The sequence below is a fragment of the Tamandua tetradactyla genome, chromosome 2 (genome assembly GCF_023851605.1).
Source record: "Tamandua tetradactyla isolate mTamTet1 chromosome 2, mTamTet1.pri, whole genome shotgun sequence".
Lineage (NCBI taxonomy): Eukaryota > Metazoa > Chordata > Mammalia > Pilosa > Myrmecophagidae > Tamandua > Tamandua tetradactyla.
The window spans coordinates 136,935,046-136,951,951 of record NC_135328.1 but is presented as its reverse complement, the minus strand read 5'-3'; the positions used below and the strand labels follow the sequence as shown (position 1 = coordinate 136,951,951).

Here is a 16,906-nt window from a genome sequence, read left to right as displayed (position 1 = left end):
ATCAGAAATGGAAGAGGAGACATAACTACTGACCTCACAGAAATAAAGGAGGTAATAACAGGATACTATGAACAACTTTACGCTAATACAACAATTTAGAGGAAATGGACGGGTTCCTGGAAACACATGAACAACCAACTTTGACTCAAGAAGACATAGATGACCTCAACAAACCAATCACAAGTAAAGAAATTGAATTAGTCATTCAAAAGCTTCCTAAAAAGAAAAGTCCAGGACCAGATGGCTTCACATGTGAATTCTACCAAACGTTCCAGAAAGAATTAGTACCAATTCTCTTCAAACTCTTCAAAAAAATCGAAGTGGAGGGAAAACTACCTAATTCATTCTATGAAGCCAACATCACCCTCATACCAAAACCAGGCAAAGATATTACAAAAAAAGAAAACTACAGACCAATCTCTCTAATGAATACAGATGCAAAAATCCTCAATAAAATTCTAGCAAATCGTATCCAACAACACATTAAAAGAATTATACATCATGACCAAGTAGGATTCATCCCAGGTATGCAAGGATGGTTCAACATAAGAAAATCAATTAATGTAATACACCATATCAACAAATCAAAGCAGAAAAATCACATGATCATCTCAATTGATGCAGAGAAGGCATTCGACAAGATTCAACATCCTTTCCTGTTGAAAACACTTCAAAAGATAGGAATACAAGGGAACTTCCTTAAAATGATAGAGGGAATATATGAAAAACCCACAGCTAATATCATCCTCAATGGGGAAAAATTGAAAACTTTCCCCCTAAGATCAGGAACAAGACAAGGATGTCCACTATCACCACTATTATTCAACATTGTGTTGGAGGTTCTAGCCAGAGCAATTAGACAAGAAAAAGAAATACAAGGCATCAAAATTGGAAAGGAAGAAGTAAAACTATCACTGTTTGCAGACGACATGATACTATACGTCGAAAACCCGGAAAAATCCACAACAAAACTACTAGAGCTAATAAATGAGTACAGCAAAGTAGCAGGTTACAAGATCAACATTCAAAAATCTGTAGCATTTCTATACACTAGTAATGAACAAGCTGAGGGGGAAATCAAGAAACGAATCCCATTTACAATTGCAACTAAAAGAATAAAATACCTAGGAATAAATTTAACTAAAGAGACAAAAAACCTATATAAAGAAAACTACAAAAAACTGCTAAAAGAAATCACAGAAGACCTAAATGGATGGAAGGGCATACCGTGTTCATGGATTGGAAGACTAAATATAGTTAAGATGTCAATCCTACCTAAATTGATTTACAGATTCAATGCAATACCAATCAAAATCCCAACAACTTATTTTTCAGAAATAGAAAAACCAATAAGCAAATTTATCTGGAAGGGCAGGGTGCCCCGAATTGCTAAAAACATCTTGAGGAAAAAAAACGAAGCTGGAGGTCTCGCGCTGCCTGACTTTAAGGCATATTATGAAGCCACAGTGGTCAAAACAGCATGGTATTGGCATAAAGATAGATATATCGACCAATGGAATCGAATAGAGTGCTCAGATATAGACCCTCTCATCTATGGACATTTGATCTTTGATAAGGCAGTCAAGCCAACTCACCTGGGACAGAGCAGTCTCTTCAATAAATGGTGCCTAGAGAACTGGATATCCATATGCAAAAGAATGAAAGAAGACCCATCTCTCACACCCTATACAAAAGTTAACTCAAAATGGATCAAAGATCTAAACATTAGGTCTAAGACCATAAAACAGAGGAAAATGTTGGGAGATATCTTATGGATCTTACAACTGGAGGCGGTTTTATGGACCTTAAACCTAAAGCAAGAGCACTGAAGAAGGAAATAAATAAATGGGAACTCCTCAAAATTAAACACTTTTGTGCATCAAAGAACTTCATCAAGAAAGTAGAAAGACAGCCTTCACAATGGGAGACAATATTTGGAAATGATATATCAGATAAAGGTCTAGTATCCAGAATTTATAAAGAGATTGTTCATCTCAACAACAAAAAGACAGCCAACCCAATTACAAAATGGGAAAAAGACTTGAACAGACACCTCTCAGAAGAGGAAATACGGATGGCCAAGAGGCACATGAAGAGATGCTCAATGTCCCTGGCCATTAGAGAAATGCAAATCAAAACCACAATGAGATATCATCTCACACCCACCAGAATGGCCATTATCAACAAAACAGAAAATGACAAGTGCTGGAGAGGATGCGGAGAAAGAGGCACACTTATCCACTGTTGGTGGGAATGTCAAAGGGTGCAACCACTGTGGAAGGCAGTTTGGCGGTTCCTCAAAAAGCTGAATATAGAATTGCCATACGACCCAGCAATACCATTGCTAGGTATCTACTCAAAGGACTTAAGGGCAAAGACACAAACGGACATTTGCACACCAATGTTTATAGCAGCATTATTTACAATTACAAAGAGATGGAAACAGCCAAAATCTCCATCAACAGAAGAGTGGCTAAACAAACTGTGGTATATACATACGATGGAATATTATGCAGCTTTAAGACAAGATAAACTTATGAACCATGTAATAACATGGATGGACCTAGAGAATATTATGCTGAGTGAATCCAGCCAAAAACTAAAGGACAAATACTGTATGGTCCCACTGATGTGAACGGACATTCGAGAATAAACTTGAAATATGTCATTGGTAACAGAGTTCAGCAGGAGTTAGAAACAGGGTAAGACAATGGGTAATTGAAGCTGAAGGGATACAGACTGTGCAACAGGACTAGATACAAAAACTCAAAAATGGACAGCACAATAATACCTAATTGTAAAGTAATCATGTTAAAACACTGAATGAAGCTGCATCTGAGCTATAGGTTTTTGTTTTGTTTTGTTTTGTTTTGTTTTGATTTTACTATTATTACTTTTATTTTTTTCTCTATATTAACATTCTATATCTTTTTCGGTTATGTTGCTAGTTCTTCTAAACCAATGCAAATGTACTAAGAAATGATGATCATGCATCTATGTGATGATGTTAAGAATTAATGATTGCATGTGTAGAATGGTATGATCTCTAAATGTTGGGTTAATTTCTTTTTTTCCGTTAATTAAAAAAAAAAAAAAGAGAGAAGGGATAATTGGAGATGAAGGGATACAGACTGTACAACGGGACTGGATATAAAAACTCAGAAATGGACAGCACAATACTACCCAATTGTAATGCAATTATGTTAAAACACTGAATGAAGCTGCATGTGAGGTATAGGTTTTTTGTTTTTGTTTTTTTTTCTTTCTATTATTGTTTTAATTCTTATTCTGTTGTCTTTTTATTTCTTTTTCTAAATTGATGCAAATGTACTAAGAAATGATGAATATGCAACTACGTGATGTTATTAAGAATTACTGATTGTACATGTAGATTGGAATGATTTCTAATTGTTTTGTTAATTCTTTTTTTAATTAATAAAAATAATAATAATAATAATAGGCAGAGTGCCAGAAAATTCACAAATACGTGGAGGCTCAACAACACACTCCTAAACAATGAGTGGGTCAAAGAAGAAATTGCTAGAGAAATTAGCAAATACCTCGAGGCGAATGAAAATGAAAACACAACATATCAAAACTTATGGGACGCAGCAAAGGCAGTGCTAAGAGGGAAATTTATTGCTCTAAATGCCTATATCAGAAAAGAAGAAAAGGCAAAAATTCAGGAATTAACTATCCATTTGGAAGAACTGGAGAAAGAACAGCAAGCTAACCCCAAAGCAAGCAAAAGGAAAGAAATAACAAAGATTAGAGCACAAATAAATGAAATTGAAAACATGAAAACAATAGAGAAAATCAATAAGGCCAGAAGTTGGTTCTATGAGAAAATCAATAAGATTGATGGGCCCTTAGCAAGATTGACAAAAAGAAGAAGAGAGAGGATGCAAATAAATAAGATCAGAAATGGAAGAGGAGACATAACTACTGACCTCACAGAAATAAAGGAGGTAATAACAGGATACTATGAACAACTTTACGCTAATAAATACAACAATTTAGAGGAAATGGACGGGTTCCTGGAAAGACATGAACAACCAACTTTGACTCAAGAAGAGATAGATGACCTCAACAAACCAATCACAAGTAAGGAAATTGAAGCAGTCATTCAAAAGCTTCCTAAAAAGAAAAGTCCAGGACCAGACGGCTTCACATGTGAATTCTATCAAACGTTCCAGAAAGAATTAGTACCAACTCTCCTCAAACTCTTCAAAAAAATCGAAGTGGAGGGAAAACTACCTAATTCATTCCTTGAAGCCAACATTACCCTCATACCAAAACCAGGCAAAGATATTACAAGAAAAGAAAACTACAGGCCGATCTCTCTAATGAATATAGATGCAAAAATCCTCAATAAAATTCTAGCAAATCGTATCCAACAACACATTAAAAGAATTATTCATCATGACCAAGTAGGATTCATCCCAGGTATGCAAGGATGGTTCAACATAAGAAAATCAATTAATGTAATACACCATATCAACAAATTAAAGCAGAAAAATCACATGATCATCTCAATTGATGCAGAGAAGGCATTTGACAAGATTCAACATCCTTTCCTGTTGAAAACACTTCAAAGGATAGGAATACAAGGGAACTTCCTTAAAATGATAGAGGGAATATATGAAAAACCCACAGCTAATATCATCCTTAATGGGGAAAAATTGAAAACGTTCCCCCTAAGATCAGGAACAAGACAAGGATGTCCACTATCACCACTATTATTCAACATTGTGTTGGAGGTTCTAGCCAGAGCAATTAGACAAGAAAAAGAAATACAAGGCATCAAAATTGGAAAGGAAGAAGTAAAACTATCACTGTTTGCAGACGACATGATACTATACGTCGAAAACCCGGAAAAATCCACAACAAAACTACTAGAGCTAATAAATGAGTACAGCAAAGTAGCAGGTTACAAGATCAACATTCAAAAATCTGTAGCATTTCTATACACTAGCAATGAACAAGCGGAGGGGGAAATCAAGAAACGAATCCCATTTACAATTGCAACTAAAAGAATAAAATACCTAGGAATAAATTTAACTAAAGAGACAAAAGACCTATACAAAGAAAACTACAAAAAACTGCTAAAAGAAATCACAGAAGACCTAAACAGATGGAAGGGCATACCGTGTTCATCGATTGGAAGACTAAATATAGTTAAGATGTCAATACTACCTAAATTGATTTACAGATTCAATGCAATACCAATCAAAATCCCAACAACTTATTTTTCAGAAATAGAAAAACCAATAAGCAAATTTATCTGGAAGGGCAGGGTGCCCCGAATTGCTAAAAACATCTTGAGGAAAAAAAACGAAGCTGGAGGTCTTGCGCTGCCAGACTTTAAGGCATATTATGAAGCCACAGTGGTCAAAACAGCATGGTATTGGCATAAAGATAGATATATCGACCAATGGAATCAAATAGAGTGCTCAGATATAGACCCTCTCATCTATGGACATTTGATCTTTGATAAGGGAGTCAAGCCAACTCACCTGGGACAGAACAGTCTCTTCAATAAATGGTGCCTAGAGAACTGGATATCCATATGCAAAAGAATGAAAGAAGACCCATATCTCACACCCTATACAAAAGTTAACTCAAAATGGATCAAAGATCTAAACATTAGGTCTAAGACCATAGAACAGTTAGAGGAAAATGTAGGGAGATATCTTATGAATCTTACAAATGGAGGCGGTTTTATGGACCTTACACCTAAAGCAAGAGCACTGAAGAAGGAAATAAATAAATGGGAACTCCTCAAAATTAAACACTTTTGTGCATCAAAGAACTTCATCAAGAAAGTAGAAAGACAGCCTACACAATGGGAATCAATATTTGGAAACGACATATCAGATAAAGGTCTAGTATCCAGAATTTATAATGAGATTGTTCAACTCAACAACAAAAAGATAGCCAACCCAATTACAAAATGGGAAAAAGACTTGAATAGACACCTCTCAGAGGAGGAAATACAAATGGCCAAAAGACACATGAAGAGATGCTCAATGTCCCTGGCCATTAGAGAAATGCAAATCAAAACCACAATGAGATATCATCTCACACCCACCAGAATGGCCATTATCAACAAAACAGAAAATGACAAGTGCTGGAGAGGATGCGGAGAAAGAGGCACACTTATCCACTGTTGGTGGGAATGTCAAATGGTGCAACCACTGTGGAAGGCACTTTGGCGGTTCCTCAAAAAGCTGAATATAGAATTGCCATACGACCCAGCAATACCATTGCTGGGAATCTACTCAAAGGAATTAAGGGCAAAAACTCAAACAGACATTTGCACACCAATGTTTATAGCAGCGTTATTTACAATTGCAAAGAGATGGAAACAGCCAAAATGTCCATCAACAGACGAGTGGCTAAACAAACTGTGGTATATACATACGATGGAATATTATGCAGCGTTAAGACAGGATAAACTTATGAAGCATGTAATAACATGGATGGACCTAGAAAACATTATGCTGAGTGAGTCTAGCCAAAAGCTAAAAGACAAATACTGTATGGTCCCAATGATGTGAATCGACACTCGAGAATAAACTTGGAATATGTCACTGGTAACAGAGTTCAGCAGGAGTTAGAAACAGGGTAACATAATGGGTAATTGGAGCTGATGAAATACAGACGGTGCAATAGGTCTAGATACAAAAACTCAAAAATGGACAGTACAATAATACCTATTTGTAAAGTAATCATGTTAAAATACTGAACGAAGCTGCATCCGAGCTATAGGTTTTTGTTTTGTTTTGTTTTGTTTGTTTTGTTCTTATTATTATTACTTTTATTTTTTTTCTCTATATTAACATTCTATATCTTTTTCTGTTATACTGCTAGTTCTTCTAAACCGATGCAAATATACTAAGAAACGATGATCATGCATCTATGTGATGATGTTAAGAATTACTGATTGCATATGTAGAATGGTATGATGTCTAAAAAAAAAAAAATGGTCAGCACAATACTGCCTAATTGTAATGTAATTATGTTGGAACGCTGAATGAAGCTGCATCTGATCTATAGTTTTTTGTTTTGTTTTGTTTTTTTCTCTTATATATTTTTGTACTTTTTATTTTTATTTGTGTTTTCTCTCTGTGTTATCACTTTATTTCTTTTTCTGTTGTCGTGCTATTTCTTTCTCTAAATCGATGCATATGTACGAGAAATGATGACCATACACCTATGTGATGATATTAAGAATTACTGATTGCATATGTAGAATGGATTGATTTCTAATGTTGTGTTAGTTAATTTTTTTAATAAAAAAAAAAAGAAAAAAGAATGTTCAGGTCAGACTTCTGGGTCAAGATGGCGGCTTAACAACGTACGCGTTTTATTTCATCCTCCAGAACAACTACTAAATAACCAGAAACAGTACAGAACAGCTCCTGGGGCCACGTCAGTGACCAGACACACAGCATACCCCAGTCTGGACCAGCTGGACCGGCTGCGAGCACCCCCCCGAACCGTGAGTTCCCAAAGCTGTGGCGGCCAGTGCCCCTCCCGAACAGGCCACTTCCCAGAGGGGAAAGGAAAGGACTTTACCAGCAGCAGGGACTGGGCACAATCAAATGCCAATTGTGGAACTAATTAACAAATTCTGACTACTGAAAATAGGTCCCCAGCTTAGGTGAACCTGAACAAAGCGGAGGTTGCTCATTTTGCCCCAGCACCAAGGGGCTGACAGAAAAAGGGGAAAAAAAAAAAAAAGGAAACAGAGGTTTTTGTGGCTGTGTATCTACAAAGGCTTGACTGCCTCTGGATACAACGGCAGGACTTTTCAGGCTGCAACTGCCCCAGGCATAGGCAGAAGTGAGCTCCTTTGGGTGCTTGTCTGGAGCCTGTGCCTTCCCCAGGGGAGGGGTGAAGCCTAGCTCAGGTGGAATCCCTCCATCAAGGAAATCAGACCCCAGGTCTTGGTAATTTGAAGCCATTAAAACCAGCCTACAACCTCTCCTCTGTCTCCACCATGCCCCCAGCAGGGAGAGTCTGCCAAAGTTAAAGGTACCGCATCATCTTATGCTGGTGGGACCTGCAGTCAGACAAGTGCCACACACAGAGCAGGATAAGAAAAACAGAGTCCAGAGACTTCACAGGAAAGTTTTTCAACCTGCTGGGTCTCACCTCAGGGAAAACCGATGCAGGTGACCCTCTCCTCCTGATAGGAGGCCAGTTTGGTCTGGGAAAATCTGGCTGGGGTATATAATATCTAAGCAGACCCTCCTAAGTGTGGCAGGAGGGGGTGGGGGGAGGCACCACACAAGAAGGGCAAGAAACAAGAACTGAAAAATTCTCCTCTGTTAAACAAAACTTAAGCTAAAGGTCCAGATAAAGCTGAACGGAATGTCAAAGAACAGATAGACAACAAATTCATCCAGCAAGAAAACCCTAGATAAAAGAAGTGAAAGCAATCTCCAGAATAAACTAATTAAGGTAATTAAATGCCTAGACACCAGCAAAAAATAACAAATCACACTAGGAAAACTGAAGATATGGCCCAGTCAAAGGAACAAACCAACAATTCAAATGACATACAGGAGCTCAAACAATTAATTCAGAATGTAAGAAAAGACATGGAAAACCTCACCAAAAACCAAATCAATGAATTGAGGGAGGATATAAAGAAGGCAAGGAAAGAAAAAGAAGAAACTGAAAGTCTGAAAAAACAAATCACAGAACTTATGGGAATGAAAGACACAGTAGAAGAGATGAAAAAAACAATGGAAACCTACAATGGTAGATTTCAAGAGACAGAACACAGGATTTCTAAATTGCAGGATGGAACATCTGAAATCAAACAAGAAACAGAAACTATAGGAAAAAAAATGGAAAAATATGAGCAGGGACTCAGGGAATTTAAAGACAACATGAAGCACACGAATATACATGTTGTGGATGTCCCAGAAGGAGAAGGAAAAAAGAGGAGAAAAACTTATGGAGGAAATTATTACTGAAAATTTCCCAACTCTTATGAAAGACTTAAAATTACAGATCCAAGAAGTGCAGCGTACCCCAAAGAGAATAGATCCAAATAGACATACTCCAAGACATTTAATAATCAGAATGTCAGAGGTCAAAGAAAAAGAGAGGATCTTGAAAGCAGCAAAAGAAAAGCAATCCATCACATACAAGGGAAGCCCAATAAGACCATGCACAGATCTCTCAGCAGAAACCATGGAGGCGAGAAGACGGTGGGATAATGTATTTAAATTTTAAAAGAGAAAAACTGCCAACCAAGAATTCTATATCCAGCAAAATTGTCCTTCAAAAATGAGGGAGAAATCAAAACATTTTCAGACAAAAAATCACTGAGAGAATTTGTGACCAAGAGACCAGCTCTGCAAGAAATACTAAAGGGAACACTAGAGACAGATACGAAGACAGAAGAGAGAGGTGTGGAGAAGAGTGTAGAAAGGAAGACCATGAGTAAAGGTAAAAAGAAGGAAAATTAGATATGACATATAAAATCCAGAAGGCAAAACAGTAGAAGAAAGTACTACCCATGCAGTAATAACACTGAATGTTAATGGATTAAACTCCCCAATCAAAAGACATAGTCTGGAAGAATGGATTAAAAAACAGGACCCATCTATATGCTGTCTCTACTCAAAGGACATGAGGCCAAGGACACATATGGACATAGACACACCAATGTTTATAGCAGCATTATTTACAATTACCAAGAGATGGAAACAGCCAAAATGTCCATCAACAGACAGTTGACTAAACAAACTGTGACATTTATATAAGATGGAATATTATGCAGCTGTAAGACAGAATAAACTTAAGAAGTATGTAACAACATGAATGGATCTTAAGGACATTATGCTGAGTGTCATTAGCCAAAACCAAAAGGACAAATACTGTATGGTCTCACTGATATGAACTGACATTAGTGAATAAACTTGGAATATTTCCTTGGTAACAGAGACCATCAGGAGATAGAAATAGGGTGAGATATTGGGTAATTGGAGCTGAAGGGATACAGATTGTGCAACTGGACTGATTATAAGAACTCAGAAATGGACAGCACAATACTACCTAACTGTAATGTAATTATGTTAAAACACTGAATGAAGGTGCATGTGAGAATGATAGAGGGAGGAGGGCTGGGGACATAAATGAAATCAGAAAGAAAGATAGATGGTAAAGATAGAGATGGTATAATCTAGGAATGCCTAGAGTGTACAATAATAGTGAAATGTACAATGTACAAATTTTAAAAATGTTTTGGCATGAGGAAGAACAAAGGAATGTCATTACTGCAGGGTGCTGAAAATAGATAATACTTTAAAATGTCACCTTATGTGTGAGACTAAAGCAAAAAATGTTTGTCACAAAATTTAGATTTTGACTAGAGCATTTCCTAATATAACTCATGTAGATAGTTTGATTGAATGTCTTAAGTACTTGGAATCTCAGGTAGCACATGAGATTTTGTTGGTTTGTCCAAAGTGATGCCCCGATGAATCCCAGAGTGATTTGATCAGTGACTGGAAAAGTATTTGCAAGCCCCCTTCAGGGAATGGTGAGAGTGGGGAGAAATTCAACTTCCCCAAGTTGAATTCCTGATATTCTCACAAGCAGTGTGGACAACCAAAGCTATAGGCTGAGCCCCCAGTCTTGGGGGTTGTTCATATGAAACTTAACCCCACAAAGGATAGGTCAAGTCTACTTAAAATTTAGGCCTAAGTCACCCCCAAGAGAGCCTCTTTTGTTGCTCAGATGTGGCCTCTCTCTCCAGCCAACATGATGAGCAGTCTCACCACCCGGGTCCCCCTCTCTGCGTGGGACATGACTCCCAGGGGTGTGGACCTTCCTGGCAACGTGGGACAGAGGTCCTGGAATGACCTGAGACTTGGCATCAAGGGACTGAGAAAAACCCTAGAATGAGCTGAGAATTAACATCAAGGGATTGAGAGAACCTTCTCGACCAAAGGGGGAAGAGTGAAATGAGACTAAGCGTCAATGGCTGAGAGATTCCAAACAGAGTTGAGAGGTTATCTTGGAGGTTATTCTTATGCATTAAGTAGCTATCACCTTGTTGTTCATGATGTAGCGGAGAGGCTGGAGGGAACTGCCTGAAAATGTAGAGCTGTGTTCCAGTAGCCATGTTTCTTGATGATGATTGAACAATGATATAGCTTTCACAATGAGACTCTATGAATGTGAAAAACTTGTGTCTGATGCTCCTTTTAGCTACTATATCAACAGAAGCGTAGAACATATGGAATAAAAATAAATGATGGGGGCAACAAATGTTAAAATAAATTTAGTTTGAAATGCTAGTGGTAAATGAAAGTGAGGGGTAAGGGGTATGGTATGTATAATCTTTTTTTTCTCTGTTATCGTTTTATTTCTTTTTCTGTTGTCTTTTTATTTCTTTTTCTGGATCGATGCAAATGTTCTGGGAAATGATGAGTATGCAACTATGTGATGATATTAAGAATTACTGATTGTATATGTAGAATGGAATGGTATCTTAATGTTTTGTTTGTTAATTTTTTTAATTAATAAAAAAAGTTAAAAAAAGAATGTTCGCGTTGTATGTTGACTGGTTTTATTAATAAAAACTTAAAATAAAATAGAAAAATAAAAAGAATCCCTAACACATAAATGCTTTCAGTGACAAGAAACTCACTATCCAAAGATGGACCATTCTATTTGTTTCTTTTCTTTTATTATTATTATTATTTTTGGCACGGGCAGGCTCCGGGAATCACACCCAGGTCTTTGGTTGGCAGGCAAGAATTCTGTCACTGAGCCACCATTGCACCACCCTAGACCATTCTAATTCATCTTCCTCTTCTCTGGGCTCCTACAACATGTTTTCATTTAATATAGTTTATCTTAAATTATAGTTATTTGTGTATATCTCATATCTACTGCAAGTCAAAAAGCTCCTTGATGTCAACAGATATAAAACCACTTTAGTTTAAACTGCTAAGTTTTGGGGTCGTTCGTTACAAAGCAATAAGTAGCTAATACACTATTTAAAAAGAGACAAATAAATTTACACCATACACAAAAATTAAATAAAAACTGATCAAAGACATACATTTAAGACTTAAAACTATAAAATCTTATGTTTATAGGGTCAAACATAAAATCCTACCTTTATAGGGGAAAATATTCACGACCTTGGATTTGGCAATGGCTTAATTATGACACAAAAAGCAGAGGCAATAAACGAAAACAGATAAACTGGACTTCATTAAAATTTAAAAATTTTGTGCATGAAAGACCATTTTATAAGAGAGGGAAAAGACAATATATAGAATAGGAGAAAATAGTTGCAAAATTATGTATTTTATAAGGGCTTTATATCCAGAGTATGTATTAAAAAAAAAAAACAAAAAAAACTCCTACAACTCAAGACAGAAAGACAAATAACCCAATTTAAAAGTAGAGAAACAACTTCAGAAGACATTTCTCCAAAGAAGATAAACAAATGGCTGATGAGCATATGAAATAAAGATCAACATCATTAGCCATTAGGAAAATGCAAATCAAAACCACAATGAGATAACCACTTCACACCGACTAGGACGGTTATATTCAGAAAATGACAAGTGTTGATGAAGATATGGAGAAACTGCAACCCTCATATGCTGCAGTGGGAGAAGTAAATGGTGTAGCTGCTGCGGGAAACAATTTGGCAGTTCCTCAAAGGTTAAACATAGAACTACCATATAACCTGGCATTGTGCTCCTAGGTATATACCCAAACTAAAAACAGGGACACAAACAGATACTTGTACAATAATGTTCATAGCAGCATTATTCACAGTAGTCCAAAAATAGACCCAAGTGTACATCAACAAATAAATAAGCAAAATGTGGAATATTATTTGCCTATAAAAAAGAATGAAGTTCTGATACATGCTACATCATGGATGAACCTTGAAGAAATGTTGACATAAAAGGACAAATATCGTACAATTACACTTACATGAAATGTACAAAAAGTAAATTAGAGGATAAGAGAGGCTGGGTAGAGGGAGGAGTGGGGAGTTATTGCTTAATGTGTACAAAGTTTCAATCTGAGGTTATAAAAAAGTTTTACAAATACAGGTGATAGTTGCACAACATTGGGAACATAATTAATGCCACTAAATCACACACTTAAATATTGTTATATGGAAATTTTTGATATGCATATTTATCACAATTTAAAAAAATGACTATAAGCCAAAAAAAATAAGAGGTAAATGTATTATTTGTGGGAAGATGCCCAAATATATAGTTAAGTGAAAAAAACCAGCAGCAGAATAGGTGTAAATGAGCCCATTTATGTGATTTTTTTAAATGAAAAAATAAATTTATAATTCAAACTCTCCAAGGCTATCCCTGGAATAAGGAGTTGAAATGAGAGGAATTTTTTTCTTTTCATTTATACTCTTCTGTCCCTTTTATTTTAAACCGTAAGAACCTATTACTTTTATACCCAGTGGGGGCAGCCTCTCGAAGAACATCAACTAATTTCATCACCCTATCCCATATTATTATCAGCTCTATCCAATATGAAATAGTTAGATAGTCATAACCCAGATATCCTTAAAGATTGGGAGAAGGATCAAAGAAGAAAGAGGAATTATAACAAAGAAGGTAGGGTTTAACAAATGAGTATGACCACTAAATCATTATGTTGCTATTTCTTTTATTCTCAATGTCTTGGAGCAGCTAGAAGGAAAAACCTAAAATTGTGAAACTGTAACCCACACCAAACTCTGAAATCTGTTCTGCAAATACTTGTTATAATGTACTCTGAAACTTATTGCTTTCTTATATATATGTTATATTTCACAATAATAAATGGTTTAAAAAAGGAAAAGGGGGGGGCTAGAAGCCTGTGGATCCACACTAGCTTGTTGGGAAAATGTGTTCCCTCTTGAAACCTGTTTCATCGTCCTTACATTTAGAATAACAGTAGTTCTTGCATTATAAATTTGTGATATGGATTAAATTTTTAAGAACTGTAAACCATTTAAAACAGTTTTATGCATTGCTATAGGAATGTTTTCTATTATTATTTTCTGCATAATAGTATTTAGAAAACAAATAAATAAGCCCTGTTTGGATTTTTTTAAAAAAGGAGCCTATTATTTTTTTAATGAACAAAACAAAAAGCATAGAGGGGAACTAATAAAGTCAAAGGCTGAAGAGCAGTCAAGTGTGGTGAGGACTGAAAAGAGGCCACTGGATTTGGCAATTAGGAATCACTGCAAAGAGCAGTGAAGGAGCAAGTTGTGAATATCCAGAAAAAAAAGTAATTCAGAATAAATAAACGTCCTGTGCTTGCCAAGTTTGAGGACAGTGTACATGGGTCAGAATAAGCATGGAGATAACAAAAGACAGGGAAAAAAATAGACACAAAAATATGTTGGGCTTTTGAGGCTGAGTTTTACTTTAAATGACTAACAGTTCACTGCAAAGCTTTGAACAGTTAGTTACCTAGCAAGCTCTGATTTTCCCCTTTAAAAGGATTTCTCTGGCTGCTCCTTAATTAAAAGCAGAATCAAAGAGATGAGTAAGGAGACTATTTCAATACTCTAATGGAGAGACAGTAGTTTGTCTACTATGGCTGGAAGGTGAAATGGTAAACAAAGTGGTTAGAGTTGGAATACATTTTGAAGGTAAACTCAACTAGATTGTTAACGAATCTGATGCAAGTCAAGGAAAGGAGTCAGAATGATTCTGAAAGTTTTGGGCCTTAACAACTGGATAGATGATATCATTTACTGGGATACAGAGAATTAGCATAAGGACAGGTCTGGAGGAGAAAATCAAAAGTTCAGTTTGGATATGTTAAGCTGGAAATACCTATCAGACATTCAAGAAGAAAAGTCGCATGGCAACTGGATATATTAATCTGGAGTTCAAGAGGAAAACACAGAGTCATGAACATATAAACAGCATTTAAATCTATTAGATTGGATGAGATCACCTAGAAGTATGGATAGATAAAACAGGAGTACGAAGACAAAGAGGAGATAAGAAAATAGAGATCTACGGCACTTTAACATTTAGAGGTTGGTAGGAAAGGACTGATCCAAAAAGGAAATTGTTTAGAGGCAAGTGAGAAAAACAAGGAGAGTAATCTCCCTCCTTCTAGTTCAGATTGGTTATGACTGTATCATTCCAACGCATTTACCACACATTGCTTTCTATTGATGGTTATGAAAATGAGAAAACCGTAGATAAAGTGTCTATTATGTCACCTATTTTTACGATGTCTTTCCAACCTGACCTCAAAGCTCAGAAAGGAAACTAATGTATTTTTTATGGCCCCCATTGGCTCTCGTAAGATGCGGGAATTTGAAGAACATTTCTGGCCTAATTTCACAAGACAGGAATTGTAACTCAAACGCTAACTCCATTTTTGTGAGTGATCTGCTCTGCGGTGGCCCAGGCCCACCGGCCTGGACCCTTCCGCAGTCTGGGCATCCTCTCAGGCTAAGAAACAAACGCAGGCGCTCGCCAGAAAGCGTGGAATTAACTACAGACCCAGGCCCAAACCCAGAGCACCTTTCAGCTGCAGCCTGGGACCCGCCCGAGAGAGAGCCAGCGGCACCCTGGGGCGGTAAGCGGGGCCCACAGCGAGGCCGAGTCGTGCAAAATACACACCTGGACGACCCGCTGCTTCAGCTTATTATCCACGAACCTTGCGGCTCTGGGCTTCATCGCGTGCGTCTCGCAGGCCGCAGCCGGGCTCCCAGCTCCACGCGAACCGGGGGCCTCCCTGAGGCTGCCCGTCGCCATCGCCGGGCCAGGTACACCTGAAGTGCACGCCATCGGGGCTAACCCTAACCGTTCTCCTCGGAACCGAAGTACTGTAGAGTGAGGGGAAAAAACTACCAAGAGAAGGAGAAGATTTGAAAACATTGAGGTATTTCTAGGAGTCTCATTTTTGCAGGCTTCCGCAGAGGCCCTCTAGGAGAAGGACCCCTTTGAACACGCCTAACTTTATTGGTTCCCAGCTGGACTAACACGAGCCGGTGGTTTTGCTGGGGCAGTTCCGTGGCGGCGCGTTGGGGATGTGCGGGCGGTTCCTGTTCGTGAATTTGGTTTTGTTTCATTCCGGCAGTTCTGGCCACCTACTTATTCAGGTGCAGAATTAGCCCAAAAGTCTTAAGAAAACCACGCACTCTAGAAACTGGAAACTAAAGATGATTAAAATAGGATAAAAACATACCGCCCCCCTCCCTCCCGCTTGTTTTTCCCTCTAGTTGCAGGTCATTGAGGCCGGAAAAGGGGACTGGGAGTGAAAAGAAAAAGAAGCACTGGTCTACCCAGTTATTAAACCATTTGTTACACGTGGAAATAATTTGATCTTATTAGCAAGAGCTAATTTATGAGCACTTTCAGTGCAAGACTCCATCTTGGCCTAGAAACTGCCCAATATATATGTAAGTGTATCTGCTCCAAGAATGTACAGTGTGATTATGGAGACTCAAAGGGACAGTCATCATTCATTAAAAAAATAAATAAAAATTGTCGCCAAAGAATTGGAAACAGGGATTGAAATAGGTACTGTACTCCCCTGTTCTTAGCAGCATTGTTCACAGTAGTCAAAAGGACACAACCAGTGCCCATTCACAGATACATGTATAAACAAAATGTGGTATATACACACCATAGAATATTATTCAGCCATAAAAAGGAATGAAGTTCTGATATATGGAACAACATGGATGAACCTTGAAAATATTATGCTCAGTGAAATAATTCAAACACAAATGAATAAATATTGTGTGATTCCACTTATATGAAATATCTAGAATAGGCAAATTTGTAGAGGCAAAATAAATTAGAGGTACTAGGGGCTGATAGAAGGGGCAGTGAGGAAATTATTGATAAATGGGTTCGGA

The 16,906-nt window shown here is 37.3% G+C and overlaps 1 protein-coding gene across 2 annotated transcripts in view; it reads right to left on the bottom strand.

Moving 5' to 3' along the window:
- The window catches only part of NVL (nuclear VCP like), a 251,999-nt gene extending 236,208 nt beyond the window's left edge, over positions 1-15,791 (bottom strand). For both annotated transcript variants that reach the window (XM_077149137.1, XM_077149138.1), the window contains exon 1: positions 15,663-15,791. In XM_077149137.1, the coding sequence (XP_077005252.1) occupies positions 15,663-15,719 (57 nt within the window). In that variant the 5' untranslated portion in view covers positions 15,720-15,791. The remainder of the gene's footprint in view (positions 1-15,662) is intronic.
- Between the last annotated feature and the right edge of the window lie 1,115 nt (positions 15,792-16,906).